A 15,265-nucleotide genomic window follows, 5' to 3' on the forward strand; every position below is an offset into this window, starting at 1 on the left:
CGCCGCCCTTTTGGCCCCGCTGAGGTGGCTGCCTGGGATGTCCTCCTCCAGGACATCGCCCTGCTACCTATGGACGTGGCAGATTCTCCGGACTCCATCTCCTGGCGCCTAGACCCCTCCGACCGCTTCTCCACCAAATCCCTCTACGCGGCCATTGCCCCTTCGTCAGCCCCGGAGCCCTTTGGTCTTATCTGGGACATCCGCCTCCCACTTAAGATTCGGATCTTTCTTTGGCAATGGATCCACGGCCGCCTCCCGACCGGCGTTGAGGTTCTTAAGCGCCATGGTCCTGGCGATGGAATGTGCCCCCTGTGTGGCACGGTAGAGGACGCTAATCACATCTTCTTCCTGTGCTACACGGCGCAGTTCCTTTGGTCTTGTTTCCACGAAACGGTTGGGGGACAGTGGTGCAACACCAACTTCCCTGACCTGCTTGCGGAAATTCAAGCCTCCCCCCTCGCTACAGACATATTAGATGGCTGTGCGTCGGGGTTCTAGCCTGGACCCTGTGGACGGTTCGCAATAAGCTTGTCATTCAGAAGGTGCCCCTTCGACGTGCGACTGACTCCATCTTTAAAATGTGTGGTTACTTGCAGCTCTGGCAGCCGCTTAGCCGCCCGCAGGACCGGGACGCCATCGACAGACTCCTCACCGACCTCCGTTCGTTGGCCTTTCGCCTGGCGCCTCCGCTCCCGCCGCCACCACCGGAGCCCGACTAGAGGATGTTTCCCTCCTGGCGCTTGTGCCTTTTTGTGTGTGTGTGTTGGGCTTGTTGAGTTGTGCCCTCAGCAGTAACCCTTGTTGCTTGCTTGTGCTTGGACTTTGTGTGTGTGTGGGCTTTGTGTTTGTGTGAACCTTGTTGGATGGTGGCTTTGGCATTTGCTTTATATATAAAGCGGGGCGCGAGCCTTTTTCGGTAAACCTTAGCCCTTGGTGGCAACAATTATATGTAAGCCTTTTTCACTTTCTATCACTGCGGTAGATTACTTGCAAGATTAAACTCAAATAATGCACACGTCTCCCACTGCTGATTAACGATCTAAACTGGCAAAGAGAACCACAAGAAATATACATATATAGATCAAACAAAATGGCATGCATAGATCTAAACATAAAAAAAATTCATCACATGATCAACATCACCGCTACAAATACATCAGATTAACCATAATCATGTATGGCAGCTCATATGGCTATTGTATTGGACATCTAAAAACTTCAAGATGAGGAGATTACAACGTTGGCTACTGCCATGAACGATAGCCCAAGGGGTGGACTACTCACAGCTCATCTTGGAGCTCGAGGATTGAGGTTGGTGATGAAGAAGGTGACTTCTTCCTCTGCAGAGTTTCAGATCGTGGCTGAAAACGAGTATCGCCACGAAAACGTGATGTGACAGTGGCGAAAAAATGCATGATAACTAGGTTTGGGGTTTTGCAGAATATCCATGTCATCGGGCACCGGAGGCACTCTGGGGGTGCCCATAGGCCACATGCGTCCTTGTAGGGTGTGCGCCTACAAGGGGCGCCTGCACCCTGTGGGGGGCACCAGGGTCTGTCCCCCAAGTCCTCTCCCTGCACGAATCTTTCAAGACCAGTTTTCCTTGATTTTTTCTCAAACTTTTTCTATGGTGTTTTCTTGAAATATTAAAACACAAAACAAAAAAAATGACACTCGGCATTGTCTTAATATGTTAGTCTAATAAAAATCAATAAAAACTATGGCAGAGTGTATGTAATTGATTCAATGTAGCACGGATCATACAAAAATTATAAATACGTTGAAGACATATCACACATGGATGATTAATTTCGAATCTTATCCACATAGTAAACTTATCTCACACCACCACACTTGAAGAACTTTGTCTAGATTGTCAAATCGGAAAAAAATACAACACAAAATTCGTGTGAAACAGCGAGATGAAGCTAGTGGCCAAAGGAAATTTCAAACGATCGTCCGTGTGTGTTCGTTGAAATTTGTTCAAATAACATGCACACATGAACACGTGTATACAATCTAGTAGGGAGACGTAGATCTACTTGTTTACTATCGTCGAAGCAGAAAACACACAACATAAAAGTCGTGTGAGATAGGGAAATGAAGCTAGTGGTCAAATAAATTTTCAAATAGTCGACCATGTGTGTGAATTTGCAAAAATTCATCCAAAATAACATGCACACGTGAACACGTGTATAATCCATTATAGAGACCTAGATCTACTCTTCCACCACTGTTAAAACAGAAAATGCATAACACGAAAGTCATGTGAAACAGCGAGATGAAGCTAGTGGTCAAATAAGATTTCAAGGCCTTTTTGATTCGCGGGATTTTGAAAATGTAGGAATAGGAAAAGTATAGGATTCGAGTGACATGTCAACTTGAATCCTATAGAATTAGCAAGGAGTGTTTGATGCCACATGACAAACAAAGAAATTGTAAAAAGAGGTTGGAGTGGATGTTAGATTTCCTATAAAATGTAGTACAAAAGATTCATAAAAAAAATCCTATGGGATCCAACCCTATGAATCAAAGGGCCGACATAGGAAAAATTCATAAGGATTTCAATCCTCCAAAAATCCTATAGAATTCCTTTAAATCAAAGGAGCCCTCAAAGGTCGACCGTGTGTCCAGAATTTGCATAAACTCATCCAAAATAACATGCACACGTGAACACCCATGTACAGTCCAGTATGGAGACACGGATCTATTTGTGTACGACTGTCGAAAGAGAAAACGTAAGTCATGTGAAACAACAAGATGAAGCTAGTAAAGAGTTTTCTAACAGTTGATCATGTGTGAGGAATTTGTCAAAATTCATCTAAATTAGCTTCAAACATGAACACGAAAATTAAAATTTATAGTTCACTAAATAAGGAACCGATCGACTAAATGAAACCACAACGTCGACATACATATTTTTCATGTAGAGTTTATCTTAAATCAAAGCACTGTGTAGATTAGAAATGATGTGAGTAGGACCGACACTTGTCCTTCCTTACATCCCTCAAACGTGGACCTGGGTGAAAAGAGACACCCGATTTGAAATACTTAGCCAGACCCAATGGTACTTCGATACTTTAAACTTGTGCCGTACACGTGAAACATTAAACACACTCATCTAATAAATGGGCCAAAGGGCCTGGCTGAGGGGATGCAACATGACCCTAAGAGCATGAGCATGATTAATACTATAGCCAACTGCTGGCTATACAATGTTGTAGTGTCATATATAGTCATCACTTATAGTCACTCATACAACAAGGTTAGCTATAGAGTATAAAAGTATTACTTTTTTCACCTTCTCTCTATCTCATTTTTCATATTTATTGCATTTGTCTAGGAATGCGTATATAGTTAGGCTCTTGTATGAGAGTTCACTCCCATCATTTTTCATGTCGTCTTCTTCACAGTGCCAAAAGTATCATGTAAATGGGCTATAAACTCATTATTGTACTTCCACTAAGGGCATGTACAACGGGGGCACTTACGACGGGCGCCAGGGTTCGATTCCCTCCCGATTTGGTCAAATCCCCCCGATCCTAGGATTTGGGCTGACATCAATGCCTAGGCTGTCGTCGGGCGCTTCCCCCTTTTTTTCTGCGCGATCCTTTCTCCGTATCAATTTGGCACTGGGCGCTCCTTGGAGCGCTACAAATCTGCAATGGCTCAACTACCTCAGCTGGTCTTTGTTGAACGGAGCCAGCTGTACGCAACTAACTCACCTGATTTTCTTTTGCAGCTACACAAAAAATATATTTCTTGGTTCAAAAAAATATATGTTTTCTTTCTCTTCAGGCACAAAAATAATCTACAATAAAATATAGAGGTCCTTTATATCTATAATAATTCTCCATGAGACCTGAATACTTACAATAAAAAAATGCCAAAAATGAAATGCATGTGAATGTGAATGCATATTACACATTGGTTGTTTATTTTTCTCGAGATTTTATATTCTAGTTTCTTCATAATGTAATCTCAGCTCATTCACCTAGGGTTTATTTCGAATAACATATTTTTTCATTACTGATTTCAAATGATGTCCAAAGTTCTCTCAAAGCTATGTATCAGGTTTTGTATAGGTTACAACAGACTCAACCATTTAAATTTCTTAAGATGTGGATGTTCATACGGAACTATCCCCAGTGGAATGTGTTGTACTGTCAAGTCAAACAACCATGATTTATATAGGAAATTGTTGTTCTTATTCCAAGCTCTACTCCCTAAATTTCTTTTTAAGACTATGTGAATTCAGGACCAGTCAGTTTGGAACCTGTCAAAACTGTATATCAGCACATATTCTTCTCCTACATAATTAAAATTTCCCACGGGAAGAACATGACGGACTCAGATCACCATACACACATGTGTGCATCACCGCAACAGTCAACTCAATTTACCAGCGATTGGTACAACAATCGGAAGGGAATTACCTCGACCTCATACCTGGTCTCACGATGTCGGGTAAGCTTGTTCATCTTGTACGCCTCGCACTCGCGCGCCGATGCCTCCTCCGAACCTTCCCGTCGGCCAGCCTCGCCAAGAGCTCCTCCGGCCTCGTTCCCATAGGGGAAGGCGCGACTGCTGCCTCCTCTGCTCCACGGCCCCCTCCTCCTCCCGTCCGTTAGCGCCGCGCGAGCTCCTCCGGCATCGTCTCCATGTTGGAAGGCCCGGCTGCTGCTGCCTCATCCGCTTGCGCACCGCCCTCTTCATGTCCATCGACCTTGCCGCCAGCTGCGCTGGCCTCGTCTCCATGGGAAGGAAGACGCGGGCTGTTGCCTACTCCGCCCGCGCGCCGCCGTTCGCCGTGGCCGGCATCTGAGAGTGTGGGAGTTCGGCTTGGAGTTCTCCTCCGGCTCGCTGGATCTGACGAGGGTCGATGGTATTGTCAAGGGTGTGGAGAGTTCGAGAGAAGAGAGCAGAGTGAGCTGAGTGAGCTGAGTGAGGATTGACACAGTTGGCCGGTTCGTGTTCGGTTGGATCGATGGGCACCGATGCTTGTTTCCTGCGTTGGAGAGGCCGGCACTTGAGAATGTCGTCCGGAACGAAAAAAAATATAGATAAGCGCCCAATCTATCACTCCTTTTTTCTTTGAGGGGTGCCCAATCTAGCACTCCTGCGTTGGAAGCCCAAACTTTTACACCGGTGCTCCACCGTAATTTAATTTTGTTTTTTACACAAGCGTCCACACAGACGTCCCTGCATTGGAGATGTCCTAAGCCTTTTTTGCAAAACACGAAATGTTGGCCGTGGCCTTGTATATACTTGAAAATCTTAACAAATGATGATTGCCGGCAATCTAGGAGAGAGCCAACACGTAAAGCACCTATCCGCGGGTGGGAACAGGCGGCCAGGGCAAAAAGGAGCACGACAGAGCACGTGTTGACCCTCGCTGCGGCCGCCGTGCCCAGGCCAGTGCAGTTGCCTCACCAAACCACGGCTCGCACAGCCACAGAACCTGATGCTGCCCAACCCAACGCTCCACCCCAAACCGTTGCATCGAACCAAACGTCACGGGAACTCGCGAAGAAAACAAAACAAAACGAAGAGAGATTACTAGATTGTAGCAGAGCGCAATCCACGTCAGAGGAAGAGTAGAAAATGGAGGATAGTGTAAAAGCTGAGGAACAAAGCGGGGGAGAAGAGATAACAATAATAAATAAATAAACAAAGCGAAAGGAAAGCGAAATAAAAAGAAGAAAGGAAACGAAAGGTGGCGTAGGGGGAAGAGGAGGCTTTCGTCTTCGCAAGAGGAACTGGTCGCGCGTTCTCCAAGGTTCTCCGGGATGGCGTCGTCGGAGGTGGTGGAGGACGAGGCGTCGGCGGCGGCGATGCTCGCCAACGGGGCCGCGGACGTCCGCCGGAGGGTGGGTACTGCTACTCCCCCGCCCCGCCGTAGCCCTATGGCGCCGGCGCCTCTTTTCCCCCGATTACTCGTCTTCTGATTTTTCTGGGGGGTTATTTTGAATTGCAGAGGGACCAGGCCAAGGCGATGCTGTCGAAGCAGGCCGTCAAGATCGCCACCAAGGCAGAGGAGCACGAGCGCTTCATCTTCAAGGTCTTTTCTCCGATCCCCCCTGCTTAATCTTCATCTTCTGGGCTTCTGGCTCCCCCCCAAATCTCGGCGTGCCCGTGTTCTATTCATTTCGCGGTTAAATTCGGCGCGCATTGATTGTGCTATGCAATGTTTCAACATGTGCTGGAGTAAGAGATATGCGGGCCTTGTGTACTGTTTTGTGGGCACTTTGGGTAGGCATGGATTACTGTGGTGATGAATCTCTTCATTTATTGCCATGTACTACTGCCATGGCTGTAACGCTGTTCGAATGTCTGTATGTGGGGAATGCTCTTACCTGGTGGTGCTGGCTTTTAATGTGCAGGTCACACACCTGATGGGTGTTCTTGGATTTGGGACATTTTGCTACCTCTTGGGTGCTAGTAAGCTATTGCCGAATCCATCTGTTGGGTTGCATGCTACTCCTGAAAGTTGTGGTCGGTACATCTTACAGTGCTCTGATTTCGTTTTGCAGGACCACAGGATGTGCCGTATGTGTATTGCCTGTTCTATGTCATATTTGTTCCTCTCAGGTGGATCTACTATCGCTACAAGAAGTGGCACTACTATCTTCTGGTGAGTCCATTTCAGTCCAATTTGTTGTGGTCGTCATTTTAACTGTGCTGGTTTCATTGCTTATATGTAATAGCTTCGTATCATTGTTATCTCAAGTCTCATGCACAACTGTCACGGTTATAAAGTGTCAACGTCAGTAGATACTGTAATAAGGCTTGATTTCATCAACCTCCAGCAATTGTTGAACTTGGATATTATCACGTATCTTGTTACGAAAGGCATACTATCATGTACTCCGTCTATCCGGATATGTAGGGTCTATTTCGTATTTTGTGAGTTACTTTGACCATCAACAAGTTCAATACTATATATGTATGTCACAAAGTATACTGCTGAATTCATATTTGAAAGGAGTTTCCAATCTCATATAGTAATTGATCTTGTTGACAGTCAAAGTAAATCTCGAAGTACGAATTCAGCCCTATATTTCCGGATGGATGGAGTATCTTGTTTACGTATCTGTACTATGTTCTTAATCGAGAAGAAAAGTGCTGCTCATAACATACAGTACTGATGTTTTTAATGCACCTTTACTTGATGACTGTTGTGCTTGTCGTTTGTCCAAGGCTGAAAGCTGACATTCTAGTTCTTTTTCATTCTGAAGTTTTAGTGTTACCTTTTGTTTGTTCCTAGTTCAAATGACACGAGTTTGATATTTTTTATAGTGCATTGCATTGCACTTCTCAAGCATTTTATTGGGCACAATACTATGGTGCATTACTAATAAATCACTGGGTTACAACCATTGATGTAATTTGCAGGATTTCTGCTACTATGCCAACACTTTTCTCCTTGTTATGATTCTCTTTTATCCAAAGGATGAAAAGCTTTTCATGGTTTGCTTCTCATTTGCAGAGGTATGAAAAGGATTATTGTGGGTTGCCTGGTTTCTTGTTCGCGCTTATAATATGTGTGCAATCATTTGTTTTTTCATTAAATCTTTGCAGGGTCCCCTTGCTTGGGCATTAATTGTATGGCGTTGCAGCTTGGTGTTCAGCTCATTTGATAAACTTGTTAGTGTTCTGATACACCTCTTGCCTGGTACGTTATTCACTTAAACAACCCAATTCAATGCGTAGGATGATGGGGAACTTTACTTTTCTTAGGAAAGCACCATCTTAGTCTAGTGAAACTATTTAACTATATTTTCTTTGGTGCTTATTGAAATTGTATGACACGAATGTGATATATGGAAGCCTTACAATGACTGCTCTGTTGTCATGTTATGCCAAGGAGAGTCTTGAGTATAAGCTGTAGTAGATATGAGCAATTTAAAGCTGCAAGGGGAGATTGAGTTTAAGCTAGATTAGGGCTCTCGGCTTGAAGTTTGTTCTGGATTCTCTGACTTTAGGGTTATGATGCCACTCTATTATTCATCCAGCAGTTCTTGCCAAATGTGTGACATGACTAAAAGAGGGCTTTTACAGGAATAGTTTTGTTCACTATCCGTTGGTGGAACCCACAAACATTTGCTGCCATGCATCCAGAAGGAAGAGCAGCAAGAGTCACATGGCCATATGTGGAGGACAAATCTTATCTGTGGACATGGCTATTTGTTGTTCCTCTAGCTGCTTACACCTTGTGGCAACTGATGTATTTCCTCATAGTTAATGTGCTGCGTCGACAAAGGCTGTTAAGGGATCCTGAAGTCATGACATCATACAGGTATGTCTTTTTGTATTTCGTGGTGGGTTATGCTGAATACCTATGAGTGGAACAATATGTATGCTCAGTGGTGCTTGTTGACCACCGGTGGAGACGCAGTCTATAAAATGGACCAAAACTGAGCCATAAGGAATTAAGGACTACTTGGTTCAGATAATTTGCCTGTTACCAATTGTAGCTTGAATTCCTCCCATCTTCTTTACTTCCTCTAAGTGTCTACTTACCCTTGCGTATTCTCCCATGTGAGAGAACCCGGTAATTTATCTTTATCAATATTGGCAGGGAACTGTCAAAGAAAGCACAGAAAGCAAACAACATCTGGTGGAGACTGAGCGGATTGCTTGGTGACAAGAATCGTCCGTTGATGTACATACTGCTTCAGGCACTGTTCACAGTGGCGACATTGGCTTTCACTGTACCCATATTCCTTTCATACCGGCTGCATGGGATCTTCCAAGTACTAAAGGTGTGTGCTGCAACATGGAACGGTGGAAGCTTCATCCTGGAGGTGATGCCCAGACAAGTTGTCCAGAAGGAGAAGAAGAGACTTGAGATGAAGCCCATTGAACAGGCAAACTTGAAGGAGCACATGGATGATCCTTCAGGTAACCACCAGCATGCATCCGAAGAGCCAAGTCAGTGAGGAAACTGATTTGGGGCGCAAGATTAGATTTTCTGGTTACTGGTACTATCGTGTGACCTTGTTCCTTCTGTAAGAAAAGTTGCTATCGATGAATGTTCTGTTGGCTTGGGACATTTCAGGGCTGTTTATGGTGGGATCGCTAGTTAGGGTGTGTGGGCATGTTTGACATAGCAAAGGGTGGTGGTTCAAATGCTATCAGCGCATTTTATGCCAACTTTGTCTCTAGGGTTTTCAATGTGTGTTGAGTGTGCTGAGATAGTTTTTTTTTTCCTTTTTAAAGAGAGCTTTGGCATTAGTGGTTAGACATGGTTATGCAGTGCAGCCTGATCATCTGGGTTCAATTCCTAGAATTGATGTGTCATTCCCGCATTTTATTCCTTAAGGACCAAGCTTCGTGCATCATGAGATCACTCAAGATAAAAATCTTGGTACTCATGAAAAGAAAAAGAAACTAAGGACTTGGTTTCATGTATGGCGGGACAACACATCAACATAAAATCATGTTACTGCCGTCAGCTCGCAGCCAGCCTCGCGCGAATGTTTTGTTCCCTATGGGACACGGGAAACCAGCGAACAATAGGTCCTCCTCCCCTCGCATGTTTCAGCGCGACCTCATTTCTCCCAGAAATGCCTTAACGGGCCAAAAAAAAGCAAATTTCATCTTGAGCCTGGATGTTTCTACAAGACAAATTGTCGTGCTCAACCAAAAAAGAAAAAGAAAAATACACAATTAAAAACTGCCACCTCTTTAGATAAAAATGTCATGAACAAAAAATACACATACATTTATAAAATTTCATGCTCTGAAAAATGTGAAAATTGTCATGCTACTTTATAAAACTGCATTCTTCTAGATAATCTTTTTATCTGGATAATCCCCAATAAAAATTTCCATGCCATTAAAAATAAAAAAACCATCCTCCCAACACTAAAAATGCCATCCTCTCAATGATAAAGTGCCATCCTCTCAATGATAAAATGCCATCCTATTATTAATAAAAACGCATGTGCTTAGTAATAAAATTTGTCATGCATTAAAAATGAAAATGTCAACCTCTCAAAATAATAAAAATGTCATCCCATTATTAATAAAGATGCTAGGCGATTAATAGTTAAAGTGCCATGCCATTGAGAAAAAACGACTTCCTCTCAATAATAATATTGACATCCTATTATTAATAAAAATGCCATGTGAAAAAAAAAACTTGACTTGAGAACATTATAAAAAATATTTAAATTCGCCATGTGCAAAGTTTCACAAAAAATATAAAAACTGCCATGTTAAATTCTTTTAGAAAAAATGCCATGCACCTAAGCAAAAAAGAACATAATTTGTCATCTTGTAAAAAAAGGCGAAAAAAAGGAGGGAGCAGAATTCAAACTATGGTCTCCTAGTGTGGTGTGCGGGTAGTGTTTTGACTAGTACAGTGTTCGCTGACTTTTCTATTCACAGCGAACGAGTTAATAAATCTGACGTGTCTCATGTCCGTGTGCCAAGATTCGTGCAATGGATCTGATGGGAGAGAGCACTTTCGTCAGGATGGCCCCCCTGACAAACGTTCACCGGTTAGCTTTTCCCTACATAAAATTGTTGCGTGCCTTCCTAGTTGGTACAAAGTCTAGGAGAAATGAATTTCTCTTCCAAACTTTACGGCATGTTGAAAGTGCAACTAATCTCTGGGTGGTTTTGGTAATTCTTAACAATATATAGCTAATTAAACTAATGCTCTTGCATTTTAGAAAGTTCAATGATTGGCATGAAATGGACTAGAGATGTGGAGCCCTCAAAATGCTAAGGACACATATTGGCAACAAGCTCAAGACTCTACATTTTTATTTAAGTGATCCAAGATCACATTGAGTCCATAGGAAAGCCAATACTATTAAAAGGGGATGAGGTGTTGCTTAATGGCTTACTTGCTCAAAATGCTTAGTGATATGCTCCAAAACCCTCAACCACTTTCTCATTTCCACATGTCCTAAACCTAAAGTCAAACTCAGCCCCACCAATTTGATATATCTGGCGCCACCGAGTTCATTTGACATAGCCACTGCCACAAACCCTAATCAGTTCGGTTTCACCGATAGGGATCTTGGTCCCACCGAGTCAGCAATGCAAATTCACTCTTTCCTTTTTGTAACACCGAAGTGAGCGAATCGGTCCCACCGAGTTTGCCTGATCAACTCTCTATGTGCCTACTACTGAAATCGGTCTCACCGAGTTCATGTGATCGGTCACACTGAGATTACGTTATGCTCTAACCCTAGCACATCGGTCCAACCGAGTTGATTGTATCGGTCCCACCGAAAAGCCTAACATTCATTTTTTGACCTGAATCGGTCTGATCGAGTTTTACCATTCGGTCTCACCGAGTTTGGGAATCTGTGTGTAAAGAACCACCTACTCATGTGTTGAGACCAAGATATTCCATTCCAACCACAAGAATCTTGATCTCTAGCCTCCCCTAGTTGCTTTTCACTCAAATCATCTTTCCATCATAGCCAAATCTGTGAGAGAGAGTTGAGTGTTGGCGAGACTATCATTTGGAGCACAAGAGCAAGGAGTTCATCATCAACACACCATCTATTACCTTTTGGAGAGTGGTGTTTCCTAGATTGGTTAGGTGCCACTTGGGAGCCTCCGTCAAGATTGTGGAGTTGAACCAAGGAGTTTGTAAGGGCAAGGAGATCGCCTACTTCATGAAGATCTACCCTAGCGAGGCAAGTCCTTCATAGGCGATGGCCATGGTGGGATAGACAAGGTTGCTTCTTCGTGAACCCTTCGTGGCTGGAGCCCTCCGTGGAATCGCGCAACCGTTACCCTTCGTGGGTTGAAGTCTGCATCAACGTGGACGTACGATAGCACCACCTATCATAACCAGGCCAAAAATCTCCATGTCAACATTGCGTTTGCTCCCTTCAAACTCCTCCCATTTACTTTCTTGCAAGTTGCATGCTTTACTTTCCGCTGCTCATATACTCTTTGCATGCTTGCTTGAATTGTATTATGATTGCTTGACTTGTGCTAAGTTGCTAAAATCTGCCAAGAATGAAAATTGGGAAAAGGTTAAGTTTTTATTTGGCCAAGTAGTCTAATCACCCCCCTTTAGACATACTTTCAATCCTACAAGTGGTATCAAAGCTTTGGTCTCCATTTTCTTTGATTTTCATAGATTTGGTGATCATAGCCTTGGTTTCACAACCTAGAAGAGTATGGCGTCTAGCGAGGGAAATTACCACCGTAGAGGTCCTTACTTTGATGGTACTAATTTTGCTAGTTGGAAACATAAGATGAAAATGCATATTCTGGGACATAACCCCGTCGTTTGGGCTATTGTGTGTATTGGTTTAGAAAGTGAATTCTTCGATGAGAGAGAACCGAATCGTGAAGCTACCGCGGAAGAATTGAAGATGTTGCAATAAAATGCTCAAGCTTGCGATATCCTCTTCAACGGATTGTGCCCCGAAGAATTCAACAAAATCAGCCGTCTTGAGAATGCAAAGAAAATTTGGGATACTTTAATTTATATGCACGAAGGTATCGACTCCGTCAAGGAATCCAAGTTGGATGTGCTTCAAAGCCAACTTGACAAGTTCAAAATGAAGGATGGTGAAGGTGTCGCTGAAATGTACTCTAGGCTTGCTCTCATCACAAATGAGATTGTCGGCTTAGGAAGTGAAGAGATGACCGACAAATTCATCATCAAAAAGATCTTGAGAGCCTTGGATGGAAAATATGATACTGTGTGCACTTTGATCCAAATGATGCCAAACAACAAAGATCTCAAGCCAACCGAAGTCATTGGAAGAATCGTTGCTCATGATATGTCACTCAAGGATAATGAAGAGCTTCACAACAAGTCTAGTGGTGCTTACAAAGCCTCATGTGATACTCCTACATCATCAAATGAGAGACAAGCCTTCAATGAAGAATTGAGCTTAATGGTGAAGAACTTCAACAAATTCTACAAGAGTAGAAGCAAGGAAAGAAGTTCCAAGTCAAGGTCCTACAATGACAAAAGATCTTCTAGTCATGAGTGAAATTGCTACAATTGTGGAAGACCTAGACACTACTCCAATGAGTTTACAACTCCCTACAAAAGAAGAGAAGACTCACCTAAAAGGAGAAGCAAAAGGGAAGAATCACCTCCAAGAGAGAGAAGGAGCAGAGATGATCGCTATGAACGAAGAACCTCTCGAAGTAGCAAGGATTCGGAAAGAAAGGAAAAATCATCAAGGATCCACACAAAATGAAGACATCAAGCTCATGTTGGTGAATGGGTATCCGACTCCGACTTCGATCACCACTCTGAGAGAAGTTATCACTCCGACTCCGAATATACTCAATATGAAGGTGTTGCCGGTCTAGCACTTGTCAACCAACTCCTATGACATATTTGATTCACCAAATGAAGGATTTAGGAGATGCTTCATGGCTAAAGGCCCCAAGGTAACACACCCCGAGTATGTTGATTTCAATAGTGATGAAGATGACTTGCTAGGTGATGATGATTTACTTGTTGACAACTCTAGTGATGAATATTATGATGAAAATGCTATTAATCATGCTAATCAAGATGAAACGAATGACAATGATAAGAAGGAGATTGAGCGTCTGACTAAAGAACGAAACATTAAGTTAGCTCATGAAACTACTTTCAAAGATCATCGAGAACTTTTAAAAACTCATGAGAAGCTACGCTTCGAGAAGCTCAATCTTGAGCAACAACATGGGTTCTTAAAGGCCATCAATGATGATCTTCGGGATAAAAGTTCTTCTTACATTGCCAAGCGTTTACTCTTGTCTACTTACATGCCACAAGTAAAATCTAGCAACAAGAACAAGAAAGATTCTTCTTCTAGTAGTAACAATAATCATGCTAAATCCAATATTGTTGCTTCTAGTAGTTCTCTTGATTCCACTAATGATTCTCTTAGCCAAGTTACACTTGAGCAAGAAAATAGCTTATTTAAGGGTATTATAGAGAAAGGTGTTTACAAGAGCCTTGCCGAAAGTAAGCAATTTGAGGAAATTGTACGCAAGCAAGGAAGGCACCGGAAGAATCAAGGTGCTGGTTTTGAACAAAATTTCAATGCCAATGGAGTTGAGTGGGAAGAAGATCAATACCCCAAGATGAAGTTAGTTCCTCAACAAGAGAAGTATGATCCTACTTCATTCAAGGGAACACAAGCTCAAGATGATCTTCCACCACAAGACCACAAGCTAAAAGGCAAGGACAAGCCTCAAGAGGAGATTGATGCATTTGAAGATGCTCCAAAGGCCTTGGTCAAGTGGGTTCCCAAGACTAAATCAAGTTTTAGTTCATCAAGTACATCTACAACCCCAAGGATTCCCATCAAGATGGAATGGATCCCGAAGAAGAAGAACTAGAGAGTTATTAAGGGTGACTCCGCCAACATACTTCACTCATATTCATTTTGGCAAGAAGAAGTGCAAACAACTTCCACATCTAGCACTAGTTCAAGGAGTCACAAACCCTCTTGTTGGTAAGACAAGGGACAAGGTAACCTAATGTTTTTATGGACATCATCATGTGTGTGCTTCACTCTATGTCTATGGATATCCTTGTTTGTTCCTTGTGGGACTAACCCATGTAGGTATTGAAAGTGCAACTCACTCCAATGGATTGCTCCAAATGATCTACATCAACAATGAGCATCCACTTCTTCAACATCTACATGAAGTCATCACCGACAAAACCCAAGGTTAGTTCATCCCTCTTAGGGGGGATATCACATCTAGGGGGAGCTTTACTCTAATAATTGAGCTAAAGCAACTCTAATGGTGTGGACACAACAATGCTTTATGTAAAAGTGGTAACCCCACTTGTCCTTAAACGATGAGTATGACCTATGATCAAATGTTCTTATTTGACTCCTAAGTCAATATACTCATATATAGATGACCTAGTCATCACCAATTGCTTGATATATGCTAGAGTGTTTGTGCATGCTTTGCCACATATTTCATTTTCCATTTTATTGTGTGAGCATGTTCGTTCCATACTTTTCTCATTTGAGGACATCCATTTGTTGCTTTGATTGTTTGGATTTTCTTCTTTTGCCAAATGGATGGACAAGAATGCCTAAGAACTCCCTGAAGGAAATATGCCCTAGAGGCAATAATAAAGTTGTTATTTATATTTCCTTATATCATGATAAATGTTTATTATTCATGCTAGAATTGTATTAACCGGAAACTTAGTATATGTGTGAATACATAGACAAAACATAGTGTCCCTAGTATGCCTCTACTTGACTAGCTCATTAATCAAAGATGGTTATGTTTCCTAACCATAGAC

At 42.7% G+C, this 15,265-nt stretch overlaps 1 protein-coding gene across 1 annotated transcript; it reads left to right on the forward strand.

The window, feature by feature from the left end:
• Positions 1-5,698: 5,698 nt before the first annotated feature.
• LOC119276167 (glycerophosphocholine acyltransferase 1-like) lies at positions 5,699-9,283 on the forward strand. Its single transcript, XM_037557175.1, has 8 exons — positions 5,699-5,870; positions 5,978-6,061; positions 6,384-6,441; positions 6,534-6,634; positions 7,396-7,491; positions 7,582-7,675; positions 8,062-8,299; positions 8,582-9,283. The coding sequence occupies exons 1-8, from the start codon at positions 5,790-5,792 to the stop codon at positions 8,940-8,942; spliced, it is 1,113 nt and encodes a 370-aa protein (XP_037413072.1). The 5' UTR covers positions 5,699-5,789; the 3' UTR covers positions 8,943-9,283.
• The last annotated feature ends 5,982 nt before the right edge of the window (positions 9,284-15,265 follow it).

This window comes from Triticum dicoccoides, chromosome 3B (genome assembly GCF_002162155.2).
Source record: "Triticum dicoccoides isolate Atlit2015 ecotype Zavitan chromosome 3B, WEW_v2.0, whole genome shotgun sequence".
Taxonomy (NCBI): Eukaryota; Viridiplantae; Streptophyta; class Magnoliopsida; order Poales; family Poaceae; genus Triticum; species Triticum dicoccoides.

What these genes read in the sequence shown, in the direction of transcription:
- LOC119276167 (XM_037557175.1), top strand. Translation starts at nt 5,790, where the DNA reads ATGGCGTCGTCGGAGGTGGTGGAGGACGAGGCGTCGGCGGCGGCGATG. An exon ending in TTGCTACCTCTTGGGTGCTA is followed by an intron (nt 6,442 to 6,533) that starts GTAAGCTATTGC and finishes TTCGTTTTGCAG; the next exon opens with GACCACAGGATGTGCCGTAT. An exon ending in AGTGGCACTACTATCTTCTG is followed by an intron (nt 6,635 to 7,395) that starts GTGAGTCCATTT and finishes TGTAATTTGCAG; the next exon opens with GATTTCTGCTACTATGCCAA.